Raw genomic sequence first — 19462 nt, forward strand, 5'->3', positions numbered from 1 at the left:
TTTTGGGCAATCATAAAACAAATAAACAAGGCAGTAGCTAGTCCTTTGCAATGCTTGATTGTATACATGATACCTTGCCCTCTTACAATATTATTCTTATCTGAATCCACGAAGACGCTATCCTCTGTAGTCCCCAGCTCTGAGGTAAACCATGTCTTCTTCTCATCGTGTGCTGTCAATCCTGCAAAAGATACATATAAATCTCTCTTTTACGGTGTGTGTGTGGTGTGGACCTGATATTTAAAGGTAACAAATTAGCCTTGTTCAAAAGAGTATTGTTCTCTTGTCAAGTTCCTTTGCATGTACCTACTATGGATAAGTTCATGCCATCAGACATGAAAAGGTTAAAGAATCCGCAATAGTACCATCTGTTCACATACTAAACTTTTCTGCTAAATGTGAAATATATAAAGATCTATCCAAACGAAATAGTATGCACTTGTTATGGATCAGTAGAAGTTAGAAGCAGCAACACCACTGACATTACGGATCACCAGAAGCAAACCATGCATGAACAGAGAGAAGAAGAAAACCCATAATTTGAGAAAAAACTATATGTTGAGGCCAGCCAAGATGTATACTGCAAAAAGGGTCCAACAGTTAAGTGATACTTCCAAATAGTGCCAATTCTAATATCTATATATAAAAAGCCTGTAACAAAAAAGTATATCAATGGATTTAAGATGGAGGAGGTATTTTAGATGGTTGGCCTCACCGGAAATAGAGGCGTCGGCTTGTGCTTGACACGGATATGACAGTAAGATCAAGATCTAGCTATAGCTTCAGCTCCATAGATTACATCGTACTATTTGACATAGCAAGATCAAAATACCAACATCCATCAGTTCAGCCTGTGAGGTAGGTACTCGTGACATGGTGTCTAGGAAAATATGGGCATCGAGGTCAGCAGAGCACATGGTCGAGTGTAGTGGCCAAACCGCTGTCAGCCCGATCACGACCTAAGATACGGTGTGGACCTGCTGGAGGGAAGCCCAAGCGCAACTTGGACGATGGCGTACTTGGAGCCGGCGCCGGCTCTCCCGTCCCTGCGGCAGCGCACGACCTGCTCCTCGGCAAACTTACACAAAAAAGAGCATCACGCCTTATCAAAGTACAACCTTGTGGAGCAAAGATCATATGCTTGTGGTCAAATCGGACACCAATTTATCCTTTCTGGACAGAAGACGTACTTGCATCTCCTGTGAACCTTATCATCACAATCTGGAATGTTGAGGAACCGGTTCATTAAGTTTGCAACCAAACTATAGAAAATCCGTTCATGATCTTAGGAAGAATTTGATTTCCTATTTGACTATTAAACTGGCAAGCTAATGATGTATGCAATCAAAAGAAAAATCAGGCTCTTCTAGGATGAAGGCATGTACCTTTAGCAATGGCAAAATATAAAGATCTGTGGAGGGTAGGAGGAGCCACCAATAGATCTGCACATGAAGAAGCAGAAGGAGGAGCCACCACCAGATGTGCACAGGGAGGACCCGAGTAGGTTGCTGGCAACATACTTCTTTAATATAGGAAATTAAGAATAATAATACCATTCTCTTCTACTCCCTCCGTTCCGATTTACTCGTCGTGGTTTAGTTCAAATTGAACTAAAACCACGACGAGTAAATCGGAACGGAGGGAGTAGTTAGCTAACTGAAAATAGATTGCTAGATGGACCCTTACTTCTACAAACCATGCATGTAAGATGTAACCACAAAACAAGAAACAATTCGAGCGAACTGAAGATAGATTGCTAGATCGGTTAAACGATGAACACAACTGCCATAAATCACATCAGAGCATGTAACATACTATGAGAAATCATTCATAGATTGGCTGCTGGTACTTCATTCAGACTTCACAAGCACCAAGAGTCAAATCACGGGCGTTGGTAAGGTTCAAAGCTTCAGACTAATCTAAAATATCAGCTCCATATCTTTTGTGAATGTGTGATGCGTGCCTTAGGACTTCCTGCTGTCCTGTAGGTATGCCCTTGGTCAGAAAGTTCGTGTTTCTGTCAGAGAGGTAGAACTGTCATCTGCATCATCTACTTACTCTACTAAAAAATGAAGCTCATGTGTCAGCAGTTGTCACTGAATTTTCAGATGACTGGCAATAAAGTTTGCTGCTTAATTTTGGACTGCTAAGTTTAAGTTTTCCATGTGTGTAGGTGTAGCAGGTAATAGCTCTGAACCCTGAAAAAAAGATTCAAAAATCGAATCCTTTCTCCATGCCCTCACAATGCCTATGAATTTCACATGTGATCGTTTAAACAGCACACACGTTGTCCATTCAAAATGAGGTGGAATAAAATTAAATCTAAACTGAACATTACAAAATTTTAAAATCAGAACCTTTGTATAACTGACAATGGATCATCGTATACAACAAGATCTATTAAGTAATGCAAGAGCACACACGTACATAAGAGTCAAAAGACTGATCAGAAGGCATGACCTACATGGATAGACTAAGGTCTCTGTAGTGCAAGAATTAGAAAAATGGCAGCAACACACCAAAGACAACGACAGTCAAGGATGGCATCTCCTTCTTCCATACGGTGGTCCATGCTCTCTGCAATCCCTGAAGAAGAACATACCTTAAAAGGCTGAAATCAAGAGTAAGGAACATATCAAAAGGGTTCGGAAATAGAAAGCAGAAAATTCAAGAGTCAGTACAAAAACAAAATAGGTCTAAATAGATCTGAGACTTGAGGAGAGAAGAACTATCATACTGACTATTTTAAATTTATTTACTTACCAATTAGTACACCGTAACTTTTTTTATGTAACGAAGATATCCGTATATAGAAGTAAATAATTGCGTATACACATCAATAGTTAAATACACAGTAGGTTATTTAAGTCGTACATGGACCAAAACAATTTTGCGACTGGTTTTAAGGTTGCAATTGAGCACTTGCAGAAGACGGCTCAAGTCAACCTAGCTCATCAATAAACAGCCAATTTGAAGATATGGAGAAGAATCTAACTTTCTTGTGAGGCTTCATGAAGAAACATGTGGCACCACTTAGATCACAAACACATGAGCTAGACTATCCACGAAACTTGATTAAACGGTCTACCACATCAGATGCTAAAGAATGAAATCGCAGAGACTAATAACAAATGAAGAGAGACAAACACTGCAATTTGGGACCCCAGATAAATGGCGGGTTTACCTTGTGGGGGCAGTATGACGCCGGTAGCTGATCTATGAAGGTTGATCCCTCATAGTGGGACTCAGATCCTGCTGCCCCACAGTATGGAAACAAACCCTTAAAGGATCTGAGTCCATACTTCCTCAACTTCCTCAACTTTGCAGAATCACATCTTCCAAGCAGTATTCAGTCACACGTCTGGTTCCAATCCCTAGAACAATTGGACTGCAATGCCTGCGGATTTTCACTTGATGAGATTCTGTTTTCTAAGATTAAATACAAGCAAGAAAACAGACATTCACCTCCAATTACATCGATCGGGCTTTGCGTTGGTCTTCAAATTTAAAATGCAGAACTGTAATATGTATGTATGCTGTTGGTATGGTTCTTCCTATTCTGGAAATTGAACATACATGAGGAATCTGCAGACTTTATATTTCAGCTTGCATTCTCTTTTTACAAGAAGAAAAATGAAGTAAATACTTGTAAGCAATAAGTGTTACCTTGGATTCCTACTCGTAGATCTGGGCGTATTTCGTGTAGCTAGCAATTTGAATGCATGAGATTATGTGGCTGTGCCAGCGAGCCTGTCAGCCAGAATGCAGAAGTCTGGGTCGTGAAAATGCATTGTTGATTAGTTGTGTACTTACTGCTGGAGCTAAAATGGTCGTAGTTCTTGTGCCTTAACTCATCACATGCAGTCCTCCTGCATAGTTCGAAAAAAGAAATAATTCACAAATCAATACTGAGGAAGACATATAATAGTAAGATAAGAACAGCTAGCTAGCCAGCGGCCGAAGGACTCTTTCGGTTACCTGGCTTGTAATCATCATCACCCAGTCGCTCACAAAATTATTCAGTACAGGGCCAAAATCACAATCGTCAGTCTCATGAAAATCTTTAATCTCCCATGCCGTTGGATACACATCAGGCCTAAAAAAATTATGCAAAAAAAATTCAAGTATGAGATGTAAGATTCAGAGTACAGTCTTTAGAAAGATAAGTTTTCTTTCACAACAAAAGCCATCTAAACCAAGTCTGACGCCCACTAAAAACCATCTAAAGAGGCAATGTAATTGACCAATGGATTGTTATCTTACTTCATTCATGGAGTCCACAAGTGGGATCAGATGAGAAACTGAAGGTGGTGTTCCACTCTCTGTCCATGCAAGAATGCAATCTTGCATTCAATACATTAATTACTCAGTAAAAAACTTGTTGGTGCTTTCCGAACGGTTTGAGGCATTAGACATGGGAAGGGGATCTCACCAGATGAGGAGGTCCTGCCGAAGGAGGGGATCCCACGGGTCTCCGCGCCTTTATCCGGCCAGAAGGAGCCGCCGTTGCCGCCGATGGATCAGGACGTCGGTGACAAGGCGGCGGCAGCGCGCTCACCGTGCGTCGGAGCGGACAAATCGCGCGCGATGGGGAAGGTGCTGGCGCGCAGAGGGCCCTGGCTCGAGGAGATCCAGGTGACGCCGCCGCCATACAGAGCAACCCCTCCTCTGAATCCAGATCAAGCGAGGGTGGGAAAAGGAAAGGAAGATACAGATACCTACGAACGAAAAATCTGGACGTGGGTAGGCCTCACCGGTGGAGGAAGGTCGGGCGAAGGGGCGGCAGCAGGCGGGCGAAGACGGTGGGCGGCGCAGGCGGGCAAAGACGGTGGGCTGCAGATCCGCGACGTATCCGAAGCGCCGGCGGGGGCGGCGTCCTGGTGATCCGCGACGGCGGCGGCGGCGGTTGCCGGCGTCGCGGAGGCGTGTCCCCGGATCGGCGGCGGCGTCTGCGGCTGCGCCTCGTCCTCATGGTGGCCGACGTGAGAGCCGGATGGCGTTGGCCAGAATCAGAGGAGGGGCGGCGGAGATTTAGACGAGAGAGAGAGTGGAGACGAGGAGCGACGAGAGGAAGGATGCGAACAACTGCGGGTCGGGTTTTTTCGGGTGAAACAGGTGGTGAAAGCAGACGAAAAAAACCTACGGAAAAAAAACGGACGAAAAAAAACCGGACGAAAATGGTGGGACGAAAATAAACCCGGAACGCGGACTACCAACTGAGACATTAGGAGTAGAGATTGTGGTCGTCTCGTACTAGGGTTAGGTTAAACTCTAGTTATATGTGGATTGTGGATTTGGGCTTCTCAATTGGGCTAAATTTGTCGAATAATCCTATTTGACAACCTCGGATAATCCGCAAAAAATGCCGGATATTATCAATACCATATCCTCTACCATGTTCGCCGGATATTCGGTTGACCAAAATCCATATCCGCATCCATATCCTTCGGATTTGTGAAAGTGCATACCATATCATTAAAAACGGATGCGGAAGTGGATCCGGAATGGAAATTATCCGTACCATTTACATCCCTAATCTTCACCGTAAGGTGCTTTTGTAGGATCTCCACAAAAGTCTAGTTCACAGTCAAACTTATGGTGCCACATATGGAAAACTTTCCTATCTACGATAGGTTGTCATCGTTGCACTCATATATTTTGTGAATTTTTTCGGTAAGAAATTAATTTTTGAACACAACACAAACACATACGCCCACACATACGCACATACTCACCCCCTATGAACGCACGCACATACCCTTATTCCTATGAGCACCTCCAAGATACCGAGCCGGCATCAATGGAAGAGGATGACACCTGAGTTGTAGTTAGCGCTTCGTCTTGGGAAAATTTCTTTTAAAAAAATACAACCGCAAGCAAGTTTAAAAATATTTGACTTTTTTTTGGTGGGTACAAGGTACATTCAATTTTTTTAGCGCAATTCTAACATGTAGCACGTTTCAATTTTCCAAAAAAGAATGAAAAAGATGGAGCTTGGGAGCCGCACAGATCCTCACTCTTATGCGACTTTATTTTTATTTTTTGAGGGGCTCTCTTATGTGTCTTTGTCGAGTGTTTGGCATGGCATCATGTGTATCTCACCAAATTGGGGGCATGGATCCTTCTTTTCTTTTCTTTTTTTTTTATGACATGAAGAGAGAAAATATGGCGTGACAGTGAAATCTCGTTGGTTGCATCTACCTGTCCATGTCCGTTGCAGAGGACCTTTTGTGAACCCTATTTACAGCCCTCACTCATGTTCATGTGGGCCCGCCTATTTAAGGTCAATCATCCTTTGAAAGAGAAATGCGGGGCCCACGCAGCGAGCGAGCATATTATACACCGTTTGTTTTCATGATTACCAGCACGTGCTAATTTTGGGGCAAAACCTGTTCATGTAATTCCTTTTCGTAGAGAACTACTGCCTCTGTCTTGGTTTATTGGTCCCCATCGTACTCTGAGCCAAAATTCGACCATAAATTTAACTAACAAATATTCATTTATGTCACAAAAAATTATATCATTGAACACTATGTTTAAATATGAACCCAATGATATATTTTTTGTTGACATGCACTAACATTTTACCAGTTAAATCTTTGGTCAAAATTTAGCACAAATTACACAGGAGACTAATAAACCAGGACGGAGGTAGTATGTATAATGCACACAATTTCCCCCCGTACGAAACTAGAATGCACAAAATTCGTTTTGGTATGCAGACATTTTGATAATTTGTTTTGCCCGTCCTCTATTCACCCTTATTTTTAGTTTGTGAAATAATAATAATAATAATAATAATAATAATAATAATAATAATAATAATAATATGCTTGGTCAGAATGGCGCACCTAGCCGAGATAGGAACCAGGCTTGGTCAAAATGGCGCACCTAACCGAGATGGGCACTAGGCAGAGGCAAAAAAACAAGACATATGACGGGCGAAAAAAGAAGAAAAATATTATTGTTAATCTTTCTCCTATATGCATCTTATGGTGCATTGCCATAGCAGGACATCGAAGCAAGCCGAGCGCGTGCAACGGCGAAGACAGGCCAGAATTGCCCAGCCTGAATCGTGGGCTGGGTTCCTTTGTGCAGTATAGCAAATTTTAGGGCTTCTTTGATTCAAAGGATTCTCAAAGGAATTTTGGAAAATTCTAATCCTTATTTTATCTTGGTTGTTTGATTCATAGGATTGTAAACCATAGGATTTTTTTCCATAGGATTCATTTGCACTAGATTTCATAGGAAATATCCCATCCATTCAAACCTTTTTGAAAGAATCATGCGTTTTTTCTATGCACAATCAAACACTCGTACCATCCTGTAGGATTTAAGACGATATTCCGCTCTAATCCATGTTTTTCCTATTCCCGCGTTTTAGAAATCCTACGAATCAAAGAAGCCCTTATGTTGTTTACTACACTAGCTGGTATTCGGCCTAGGGCTTGCCTTGGTCTGCCCGATTGTGCCACTGCCAACGAGCATGCACATGTCATTTATTAGATCATCATATCTATGTCTATTTGTACGAACCGTGTTCAAAGACATCATTTTCTCTCTCTTAATTCAGCAGACCTTGCTGCATTCTAACCTACACATGTCATGATTTTTCTTTCGAATTGGTCTAAAGAGCCCCGCCCCTTGCAAATGCACGTGATCTTGTAGTCCCCTGTTTGTCATTGTGTGTGACGATCGCAGGGGAGATCCCTCGTTGGGCGGCCGCACGGCGCACGCGCATGGGCGGCGGTTTGAGCCCTTCAGTGGCTGCTCGGTCTTGTCTGGAACAAAGATACAAGTAAGATACGGAAAAAGATAGCGAAAAAAGAAGGAAATATTTGTTTGTTACAAAACATAGTAATTAAACATTGTCATTCGGCACAAAAAGAGGAGGAAAAATATATAATTTTTTTATTGGTGGAGGAAGAGAGGAGAAGGGAGTAAAAAGGGAGGGGAGAAGCGGTCCGGGAGTGGGAGTGAAGAGAAGAGAAGTCAGTGCCAAAAATCCCGTCTTTCTCCTTCAACCCTCGAGAAAATCCCCAAATCCCACGCCATTAGCGCGACCTCCCCCCTCCATTAGGGATCCATCCCCCTCCCCCTCCTCCCCCGCGCCACCGCCGGATCGATTCCGGCCGCCGGCGATCCGGCCCGCGGGGATTGGCCAGGCGCAGATCCGCCCGATGCGCCCGCTGCCGCCGGCCGCCTAGGCACGGCAGCGAGCCGCCCCGCCGGACCGCCCGCCGCGTGCATGGAAACGCGCAGCCGCAAGCGCGCCGCCGCCAGCACCTCCTCCCCGGCCTCCTCCTCCAAGCGCGCCCGCACCGCCCCCGCCGGCCGCCCCGGACCGCCCGCGATGGACCCGTCCCCGTCCTCCCGCCGCCGGGCGCGCGCCGCGGCGGCGGCCGCGGCCGCCGCAGCGGAGAAGGGCAAGGACCCGGACCCCTCGTCCACCTCCAACCCCGCGCCCCACCACCACCACCACGAGGAAGACGACGACGAGGATGACGACGACTCGGCGGCCGCGCCCTTCCCGCCCTCCTTCACCTCCGCCAGCACCGCGCTCCAGGGCCTCCTCCGCAGGCTGGGCGCCGGGCTCGACGACCTGCTCCCGGGCTCCGCCGCAGCGGCCGCGGCCTCCTCCACCACCTCGGCGCAGCTCAAGCGGATCCTGGCCGGGCTGCAGGCCGAGGGCGACGAGTCCCGCCAGCTCGGCTCACTCATGCAGCTCTGTGAGATGCTCTCCATCGGCACCGAGGACTCGCTCGCCGCCTTCCCCGTCGACGCCTTCGTGCCGCTCCTCGTCGGCCTGCTCCGCGAGGAGGACGGCCCCGGCGCCAGCCCCGAAGTCATGCTGCTCGCCGCGCGCGCCCTCGCCAACCTCGTCGACGTGCTGCCGTCCGCCTGCTCCTCCGTCGTGCACTATGGCGCTATACCGTGCTTCTGCGCCCGGCTCCTCACCATCGAGTACATGGACCTCGCTGAGCAGGTGAATTGCCAAATTAACCGACCTACTCCCTCCGTTCGGGATTAGTTGTCGCAAAAATGGATGTATCTGGACGTATTTTAGTTCTAGATACATCCATTTCCGAGACAAGTAATTCCGAATGGAGGGAGTAGAAATTAATTGATCGATCTACAATACATGGTAGCTCAAGCTGTAACTGGTTTTCTTTTCTTTGTGCCTGCGAAATGAATATGCTGTTGCTTAGAACTTTGAATGTGTGCGCGCCATATTTGGATATTATGTTGTCATGAATCATGGATGTGTCTACTTCTACTTATTTTATTACAGTCTTGGTAGATTCGCATGGGAGACAAACATGTCTTCTTGCTCCACTCATGCATTCACTTGCCAAGATACTGACAAATAACGGTATATGTTTGTATGATGCTCCTAGTCTCTGCAAGCTCTGAGGAAGATTTCGCTGGAGCATCCGACCGCCTGTTTGAGAGCTGGCGCGCTAATGGCCGTCCTGTCGTATCTGGACTTCTTCTCCACTGGTGTTCAGGTATTTATTCGAATTACAACTCCACGGTTTCTTCATCAGAATGTACTTCATTTTGTCGTATTCACAGAGCATACAAGCCTTGGTTCCATTTTACTTCAGTTTTGTTTCCCCCGTTTCTCTCCTGTGTGCACTGTTTGCTTCTGCTTACCATATATGTTTCCTTGGTGGACATGCATTTTTCTAGAGAGTTGCATTGTCTACTGCTGCCAATATTTGCAGGAAGCTACCCTCTGATGCATCCGAGTTCGTCATGGAAGCGGTACCGTTGCTCACTAATCTCCTACACCACCATGACTCTAAGGTATGTGCCTTGCCTCTGACCCGTGATTTCTTATTACAAACTTCGAATCCTGCCAGGGCATACACACATTTGTTTCAACCTTTTGTTTTTGCACATTGAGTACAGGTGCTAGAGCATGCTTCGGTTTGCTTGACACGCATTGCAGAGGCCTTTGCTCACCATCCAGAGAAGTTGGATGAGCTGTGCAATCATGGGTTGGTTGCGCAAGCCGCTAACTTGGTATCCATCAGTAACTCCCCAGGCCAGACATCGCTGAGTACTTCGACATATACGGTATACACAGATATATTTGTTTTGCTATCCATCTGTATTGTTTACTTGGGCCTTTTTCCCCCTGTTGTCTTGCTAAGCATGGATTGGGCATCCTTTCAGGGCTTAATCCGTCTTCTCTCAACATGTGCGAGTGGATCGCTGTTGGCAGCCAAAACACTTCTTCTTCTTGGCATTAGTGGCACCATTAAAGAAATTCTTTCAGGGTCCGGTTTAGTTGCTGGAACGTCAGTCGCCCCAGCTTTGTCAAGGCCTGCTGATCAGGTAGTTACATCTATCACTGTCTTTACTATTCTGTGGGTGTTAGCTTTAGGACTAGGTTTTACCATCTTTGATGAGACCCGATTTGTATGTATTATCTATTGAAATTTGACTAGCAGATGATGTGCTAGCATTGCCTCTTTCACACCCTCTCCACGCCTTACAAAACTTGCTGAAAATGGAAAGGTTCCGTAACATTTGTTTAATTATACATGCCGGATACATGCGTACTTTTCTTCAGTACTGAAGAGAGTTATATAGCCAACTAGTCCACAGTTGTCTTGACGATGAACGTGCAGATTATCATCCAAAAGAGAACTATAGAGCCAAGTAAAAATGCCATGACTTAGGAGCATGGATGGCCAACCAATTTAGTTATCATCCTTGATTTAGGCATCTTGCATCAAAACCTTCGAGATGTTCTATGGAGGCACGAATAGGGAACAGAAATGCACAAGTAAATCATGTATTCCAATAAACATATTTTGTAGAGTTTCAAAAGAATCTGACACTTGTTGGGTATAGATGTGTAATGTTGTCTGGAGCTACTTCTCTTGCGTAGCTTCTCAAACATTGATTAAAACAATAAAATCACATGTGTTTGATCCGGAGTGAGAGGGTGATATATACTTGCATGCTTTTCTTGCACGAATTGTGTTCATATATTTACTTTTAACCCTGCAGATGTTTGAGATCGTGAGCCTTGCTGATGATTTGCTCCCACATTTGCCTGTGGGGATAATTTCTTTACCAACAAACTGCCGTGTATTTATTAAAGGCTCTTCTACAAGGAGACCTGCTCCCACCAAACAAGATGGGGCTGCTTCAACAGAAAATGAGAGGTCAGGCCATGAGAGTCTATTACAAGAGCACCCCGAACTTCTACAGCAGTTCGGTATGGACTTATTGCCCGTAATGACACAGGTCTGTTCTCCTTTTTATTTCTTATTGATGAATTTTGTTTACGAACTTTTGGACTTATTTTTCGTTCTCATGCTTAATAACCTCTCCTACCGGACAGGTGTACGGTTCAAGTGTAAATGCACCAATACGCCATAAGTGCTTATCTATCATCGGGAAATTAATGTGCTATAGCTCTGCTGAAATGATCCAGACTCTCCTTAGCACGACAAACATATCCAGGTACTAATACAAGTTTCTACTATGATGTGTGATTCATTTCTTCAATATACAATTCTTCTTAGCTGATCCTTTCTGAGTTATACAAATGTGCCTTGCAGCTTCCTAGCAGGCATTCTTGCTTGGAAAGATCCGCAAGTGCTGATTCCTGCTCTTCAGATAGCAGAAATTATGATGGAAAAACTTCCCGAGACATTCTCCAAGTTATTTGTGAGGGAAGGTGTTGTTCATGCTGTGGAAGCACTTATATGTCCGGAATCCTCAAATATGGTGCCTCCTCAGGTACCACCACAGGATAAGGATGGTGATTCTGTTATGTCCTCACGCCCTAGACGACAGCGTCGTCGTGGGGGTGCTGCACCTACAGAGAACAGTTTGTTAGATGTGTCAAACGCTTCCAATTCTGGCATTGCCAGCGCATCGCCATGCTCCACAGAAGTTCCAGTCACCAGTCTCCGTTTTGAAGTTAGCGATCGTGCGAAGTCGTTCAAAGATAAATACTTCCCTTCAGACCATGGTTCGAGCGATGCTGGAGTCACTGATGACCTTCTTAAACTGAGAGCACTGTGTGCAAAGTTGAATACTGCAACTGAAAATGTCGTAACAAAAGCCAAAGGGAAATCAAAAGCCTTGAGCCCTAGCCATTTTGACATCTCACATGATGTGGAGGAACAGTTAGACCTGATAGTAAATGAAATGCTTGCTGAGCTAAGCAAAGCCAATGGTGTTTCCACATTTGAGTTCATCAGGAGCGGAGTTATCACATCATTCCTTGACTATTTGTCATGTGGGACATTTGGGAAGGAAAAGGTATCCGAAGCAAACCTGCCAAAGCTTCGCCAGCAGGCGCTTAGGCGATACAAGTCCTTCATATCTGTTGCCCTTTCTGCTGACCGTGAAAGGGATGAAACTCCAATGACTCTTTTGGTCCAAAAACTGCAAAGTGCATTATGTTCATTGGAGCGTTTCCCTGTTGTGCTCAGCCAGTCTAACAGAATTGGTACTGGAGGCTCCCGTCTTACCTCAGGTCTTGGTGCTCTAGCTCAACCCTTCAAGTTGCGCCTGTGTCGAGCTCAAGGCGAAAAATCACTTCGGGATTATTCATCAAATATTGTGCTTATTGATCCCTTTGCGAGTCTAGCAGCTGTCGAAGATTTTCTTTGGCCCAGAGTTCAGCGCGGTGAGGCTGCTTCCAAACCTCTAGCCGCTTCTGCAAATAATTCTGAATCTGGTACACCCATTGCCACTGCTGGTGCATCATCAACACCTGCATCAGCCCGGCGTCCAACGACAAGATCAAAGTCATCTGCTGCAAGTGGCGGTACATCTAATAAGGAGCCTCTAGAGGAAGGCACTAGTAGTGCAAAGGCAAAAGGCAAAGCTGTTGTAAAACCGAGCTCAGCTGAACCAAAAGGACCGAACACAAGGAATGCTACCCGCAGAAAATCTGCCTCAGAGAAAGATTTGGACATGAAGCAAACACATGGTGACAGTAGTTCTGAGGTATGCTATTTTTTTTCGCACTCTACACGAATAAGAGAACTCCAAAAAAGGATGTGGTTGTTATTTCAGTATAGCTTCCTATATAAGATTCTAGTGCATGTTCCATCTAAGCTGTGATACTAAATATGAGAAAGATCGGGTTAATAATAATAAATTATAAAAAAACGGGTAACTTCCTTCTGTTTCTTGTCATGTGGCTGCATCGGCACCGTAAGCTTTAGAAAGTGCTAGATAATTCATTGAACTATATCTTCCAGAAAAACTTCTGGGAATAGAGAAACATACTCAAATCTTGTATTTCTGTTTTTGCACGAACTGTGAAAGCTAGTGATATCATAAGGAATTTGTAGCAATAAGCTGTGCATGGATATCACGCGGGTTTGAATTTAGTTATTGTTGTTATATGTGACACAAGCTGTATACTCCCTCCGTCCGAAAAAGCTTGTCACTCAAATGAATGTATCTAGCACTAACTTGGTGATAGATACATCCATTCGAGGGACAAGCTTTTTCGGATGGAGGGAGTAGATTTTACCAATGATGTACATCATGTTTGAAAAAGAGGGCTTCATGTTTTGAGACATTTTGTACAAGTACCAGTGCAATTGGCACATACCCTAGGCCAGCACCAGATATTTAAACATGCATCTTCTTTGGGCATCGCTTCATGTCCATTTTTGTTATTCGTAGCTTCTTGCCAAAGAAATAGATAAAGCTCCCCACCCTTTTATATATAACCCATGGTTGTTTATTGGCGCTTTCCTGGTGAGTTTCTCTGTGAGTAATGGTGCCATGCACTGAGGACCATCTTGTGCTGTATAGTTTGCCATAATATGCAAGGGTGATTAAGCCATTGTCAACCAAGCTCACAATTTAAAATCTGAGGATAATGTTTGGATTTTTACTCGAACTGGAACTTTACCAGGTAATACCTCTTTATCTGTTATGTACTTATGTGCAGGATGAGGAGCTTGACACATCTCATATTGAGCTTGATGATGCTTTGATGATTGATGATGATGACATTTCAGAGGATGAAGATGATGACCATGAGGTGATAGTTATTATGATTCAATCCGCTTCATTTCTCTCGTAAATCTCATATGTATTTGTATTTGGAGTATTAATGTGTTCATGAGATAGTTTAGACAGCCGGCCAGTCTGGCCTATTTTACACTCATGCTTAGGTGTAAGTTGGGGGTAGACAAGCATCTATATTTTGCCTGTTTGACCTAAGTGATCCATCCACAGAGAATACAAAGGCATTGGGGGTGGCTCATATAGTAAATTAGTTTATTGAGATTATACGCTGTAAGATACTAAACTTAACAGACATGCTTTAAGATTAGCCCACACTCAGGAAATAAAGGTCTTACTTGAACACCCTGAAGATCTTTTACTTTTTTCTGCTTCTAAATAAATAACGATGTTGAGATTCTCAGGTTCTCCAAGAGGGATCTCTTCCTATTTGTGTTCAAGATGGGGTGCATGATGTGAAATTGGGTGACGCTGATGACTCCAATGTTGGTTCAGCAAGTGATAGCCAGGCGCAGCCATCATCTGGTTCTGGTTCCAGTGCTAGAAACATTATGGGCAGGGGAGTAAATGCTGCTGAATTTCGAAGTGCGGGTGCCTTTGGATCGCAAGGTGCAATGTCATTTGTTGCTGCGACAATGGCTGGGCTGACTTCTGGTGGTGGTCGCGGTGTTAGAGGTGGTCGTGATCGGCGTGGCCTGTCACTTGGGGGTAGCATGAGTGAGCACAACAAACTGATATTCATGGCTGGTGGGAAGCAGCTTAGCAAAAATTTGACCGTATATCAAGCAATCCAACGTCAACTGATGCTCGATGAGGATGATGAAGAAAGGTTCAACGGGTCTGACTTACCAAACGATGGAAACCGATTCTGGGGTGACGTGTTCACGATAACTTACCAGAAGGCTGATAGCCAAGCTGAGAAGGGATCCCAAGGTAGTTCTGCCTCGTTGCATCAAAAATCTGAATCTTGCAGATCTGTTTCTGAAGCACACAAGGTTTCTCTTCTTGATAGCATCTTACAAGGGGAACTGCCATGTGATTTGGAGAAAACAAACTCAACCTACAGCATTTTAGCCTTGTTACGTGTATTAGAGGGGCTGAATCAGCTATCCCCTCGTTTAAGAGCACAGGCAGCATCTGTTGATTTCGCCGAGGGGAAAATCGCTACGCTGGATGAGCTATATGAAACTGGAACCAAGATGCCTTCAGAAGAGTTCGTCAACAGCAAGTTGACACCGAAGCTTACTCGGCAGATGCAGGATGTTCTTGCACTCTGCAGTGGCAGTTTACCTTCTTGGTGTAATCAGATCACTAAAGCCTGCCCCTTTCTGTTCCCCTTCGAAACAAGGAGGCAGTACTTCCACTCCACAGCTTTCGGGTTGTCCCGAGCGCTGAACCGACTTCAGCAGCAGCAGGGCGATAACCCCAACAACACCGGGAGCGAAAGAGAGGTCCGGTTTGGCAGGCTACAGCGCCAGAAAGTCCGTGTTTCCCGTAACCGTATTCTGGATTCTGCCGCTAAAGTTATGGAGATGTTCTCTAGTCAGAGAGCTGTTCTTGAGGTGGAATACTTTGGTGAGGTTGGGACAGGGCTGGGTCCTACGTTGGAGTTCTATACTCTCCTGGGCCATGAACTGCAGAGTGCTCGGTTGGGATTATGGAGATCTAGTTCGCCTTACGATTATTCAGAAATGGAAATCGATAAGAATGGTGTGATCCATGTGGATTCTGACGATGATTTGCCAGCTCCTCAAGAACTCAACTCATCCGAAGATGCCCGGAATCTGATACAAGCTCCTCTTGGATTATTTCCTCGCCCTTGGCCATCTAATGTTGATACCTCAGAGGGTAGCAGATTCTTCAAAGTCGTAGAATATTTCCGCTTGGTCGGTCGAGTCGTGGCGAAAGTCTTGCAGGATGGAAGGCTCTTAGATTTGCCTTTGTCAACAGCATTTTATAAGCTCATACTCGGACAAGTAAGTACATACAGACCCTCTTATTCAGGGAAACAACATTCTTTTTTTTTTCCATCTTGTTATGCTTGTTCTACTTGAGTTTCTTATATCACTGTATTTCCTTCCATTTTCAGCATTTATTACTAATGTAAAATGCTTTCTATTTGCTAGGAGCTTGATTTATTCGACATTATCTCGTTTGATGCTGAGCTTGGAAAGACGCTGCAAGAACTGCAAGTTCTTGTTGAGCGTAAGAGGTTCCTTGAGTCCACCTGTGGCAAGGATCAGCTAGAAGTTGCAGACTTGCGTTTCCGGGGAGCTCCTATCGAGGACTTGTGTTTAGATTTTACTCTTCCAGGTTTTCCTGATTATATTCTCAAAGAAGGCGAGCAAAACACAATTGTAAGTGATTTCGTGTTTATCTTAGGGATTTTGTGTTTGCATTTGCTCTCTTTTTTTACGCGGGGAGTAATAAATAGAGTTTATTCTTTCCCTTAGGTTAATATCCACAACCTAGAGGAGTATGTTTCTTTGGTAGTCGATGCGACAGTGAAGTCAGGGATTATGAAGCAGGTTGAAGCTTTCAGATCAGGTTTTAGCCAGGTGCGACCTCTTTCTGTCGTTTGTCAACTCCTTTTAATCATTTTGTAGATGTCTCAAGACTTATTTATTTTTCCTAAATGCCTGCCTACTTTTCTCTGTTTTAGGTCTTTGATATCTCATCCCTCCAAATATTTTCACCTCAAGAGCTTGACTATCTAATATGTGGTCGTCAAGAAATATGGGAGGTAATGCTTCACCTCCCTCTCTTGATTTCAGTTGTGTTCCGTTACATTTCTACTGAACCGGACTTGATTGCTGCAGGCTGAATCACTGGTAGATAACATAAAATTTGATCATGGGTTTACTGCTAAAAGTCCTGCCATTATAAATGTAAGTGCGCCCGTATTTTCCTATATCTTAATCTGGCACTGTGTATATTTAATGATTTCTTGATCCTCTGCTTGTCTGCAGCTACTCGAGATCATGTCGGAATTTACCCCTGATCAGCAGCATGCATTCTGCCAGTTTGTAACCGGTGCTTCTCGGCTTCCAACTGGTGGTTTGGCTGCTCTTAGTCCCAAGCTTACCATAGTTCGAAAGGTGCTTTATGTCGACATCTGCTGCATACACGTCTTGTTTATGCCATGTTTCTTTCTTAACTTGTTATCTCTTTTGATTGTCAGCACCCCTCGAGTGGGGTGAGTACTTTGAATACAAGCGGGGTAACGGATGCCGCGGATGACGATTTGCCCAGCGTCATGACATGTGCCAATTATCTCAAACTACCCCCATATTCCACAAAAGTAAGTATGGCTTTATTCTCTGGTGTTTGGAGGTAAGTTTAAAGGTCTGTTGTATCCCCACTAACTCGCTTGTTTGGGCGTGTTCTTGCAGGAAGTCATGCGCAAGAAGCTGCTCTACGCCATCCTAGAAGGCCGTGGATCTTTTGATCTATCCTGAGCTGATAACTAACGATACAGGGCTCACCATTCGATGCCCGTCAATTTTATCCCGAATTAGTTTTCTTCTTCGTTGCCTGTAATAACATAGGTTGAGGTTACCAGCCGCTCTGCAGAAAGCTTGAAAGGTCAGGTTCCAGCTGTTACCAGCCTGCCTATGTTTGGCTTCGTCGTGGAATCTTTTGCTTCCGCTCATCCTCATGTGCTGTCTGTGTTGCGGTTTTTCAGTTGAACTTGCTGAAGCGGCGAGCCTCACGAGCACCACCGACAAGTATCAGGAGCACCTTTCCCTCCAGTACATGTAAATAAAAAGGAGTATACATATTTGTCGTAAGGATTTGTTCGTTCGTTGGCGATACCCTGTCCTATGTATCGATTTGAGAATGTTGCTGTGTTTGCTTTGACATTGTGTACATGTGTAACTCGATAATAAATTCACGCGCTCTAGTGTATTTGAGATTATTCTTTGGCTGGTTCTCTCGAGTTACGGTCTAAGCCCTATCGCCCAAACTTGAAAGGTAAAGTGGTCCCTGGCATTTTAACACAAATCAACATTTCAAACAGGGCCAGCATGTTAAACCACTCATCTTCCACAATGTTTGTGTTTATGATGAACCGATAGGATCTTATTTTCTCTGTTTTTTTTTTAACGATGGTTCATCTACTGCCTTTTGATGTGGTAAACATAAGAAAAATAGAAGGATCCAAACTGAATTGCGAATCCGCCGCTCACAGAAGTAGATGGCACCATGTCATGCAGTTCTTTTGCGTCTTTCACGAGGGATGCGAGGGTGCACCGGTTAAGCTTCGACGATGTGATTTCAGATCTGTTGGCGGAGCGGAAAACCGTGGAGTAGTCAAGATCGTGCATGTTCTTGGAAGCAATTGAGAGTGCCTTTAGCAAGCTGTTAAGGTCTTCTTATTTGATAAATACACTGTCGATGTATGCAGCTGCTTGAGATCATGTGCAACTAGTTACTTGAGAGTGCCAAACATTACTGAGTGTTTCACCCGCGTGCAAAGTTTACTGGTAGAAAAACATTTGTAGTAGCATGGGAAAACAAACAAAATCGATTTTCAAAAAGGCTATCTCTCAAAGCACTTTTTGTAACAAAAAAAAATTACAATCTCCGAAAGTATTTTGAAGCAATATTTTATTTGTACCCGGGCCTCCATGAAAGCCGTCCCATCAGAAAAATGTGCAAGTGGTTAAAAAACTAAGCAATACTTGTCACTAATTTTTTTAAACTAGTATTTTTCTATTTTTCTGGAATTTATTGTACATCTCAGTTGGATGTGCACCTGGGATCAGTATGACATATTCAAAATTATGAAACAAGAGACAAATTGCTTGATAAATATGCCTTACATTTTCAAATCCGAGTTGAGTTTTTTTTTTAAAATAGGCAGCTTCGAAGAACAATTTGTAGTTTTTTTCAATCATGGCAAACCATGTGGAGATTGTATATTTATTTTTTGTTGTGCACGATGTTTTTGCCATGTTATTCTAGAAAACATGGCAACTTCCCTAACCTTTTCTTTTACATTGTACATGGAAAAATATGGGGGCAGGGCTATTTACACGAATTCAAAAGGAAAAATATGGCATGCATATGTTAGAATGCAACAAAGGTCTGCTAGATTTCATGAGGGAGAAAAGAATGTCTTCAAATGCGGCTCGTGTTGGAATATTAGGCAAGTTCATGATTAATTCCAGTAAATAATTTATGACTAGAAGAGATACTAGCATGCAATAATCTAGCAAACTAGAAGAACAGCAAGACATGCATAACAGCAGCAAACACGTAACAATAGCTGTAGAAACAGACATGAACAGAGGATGTTGGACGTACTGATCGTTAGCTATTATGGGTGCGACAGTGTTGATGACGATGTTGGCGACGATCTGCTGCTGACGGCGATGAATACGACGATGAGTAGCACCGCCCGACTTGGACGAAAGACGACCCGTGATGACGAATT

At 44.1% G+C, this 19462-nt stretch overlaps 1 protein-coding gene across 1 annotated transcript; it reads left to right on the forward strand.

The window, feature by feature from the left end:
- The first annotated feature begins 7975 nt into the window (after positions 1-7975).
- Positions 7976-17941, forward strand: LOC123142909 (E3 ubiquitin-protein ligase UPL3). Its single transcript, XM_044561615.1, has 18 exons — positions 7976-8986; positions 9399-9509; positions 9694-9810; positions 9916-10083; positions 10183-10344; positions 11026-11265; positions 11363-11484; positions 11583-12984; positions 13946-14038; positions 14427-15998; positions 16149-16379; positions 16476-16580; positions 16685-16765; positions 16842-16910; positions 16992-17120; positions 17204-17323; positions 17415-17607; positions 17708-17941. Exons 1-17 carry the CDS (start codon positions 8249-8251, stop codon positions 17478-17480), a joined length of 5526 nt encoding a protein of 1841 aa, XP_044417550.1. The 5' UTR covers positions 7976-8248; the 3' UTR covers positions 17481-17607; positions 17708-17941.
- Positions 17942-19462: the final 1521 nt, after the last annotated feature.

This window comes from Triticum aestivum, chromosome 6D (assembly GCF_018294505.1).
Source record: "Triticum aestivum cultivar Chinese Spring chromosome 6D, IWGSC CS RefSeq v2.1, whole genome shotgun sequence".
Taxonomy (NCBI): Eukaryota; Viridiplantae; Streptophyta; class Magnoliopsida; order Poales; family Poaceae; genus Triticum; species Triticum aestivum.

Coding starts and splice junctions, on each gene's coding strand:
- LOC123142909 (XM_044561615.1), top strand. CDS start 8,249: ATGGAAACGCGCAGCCGCAAGCGCGCCGCCGCCAGCACCTCCTCCCCG. Junction 14,039..14,426: donor ATGAAGATGATGACCATGAG/GTGATAGTTATT, acceptor TGAGATTCTCAG/GTTCTCCAAGAGGGATCTCT. Junction 17,324..17,414: donor TACCCCCATATTCCACAAAA/GTAAGTATGGCT, acceptor GTGTTCTTGCAG/GAAGTCATGCGCAAGAAGCT.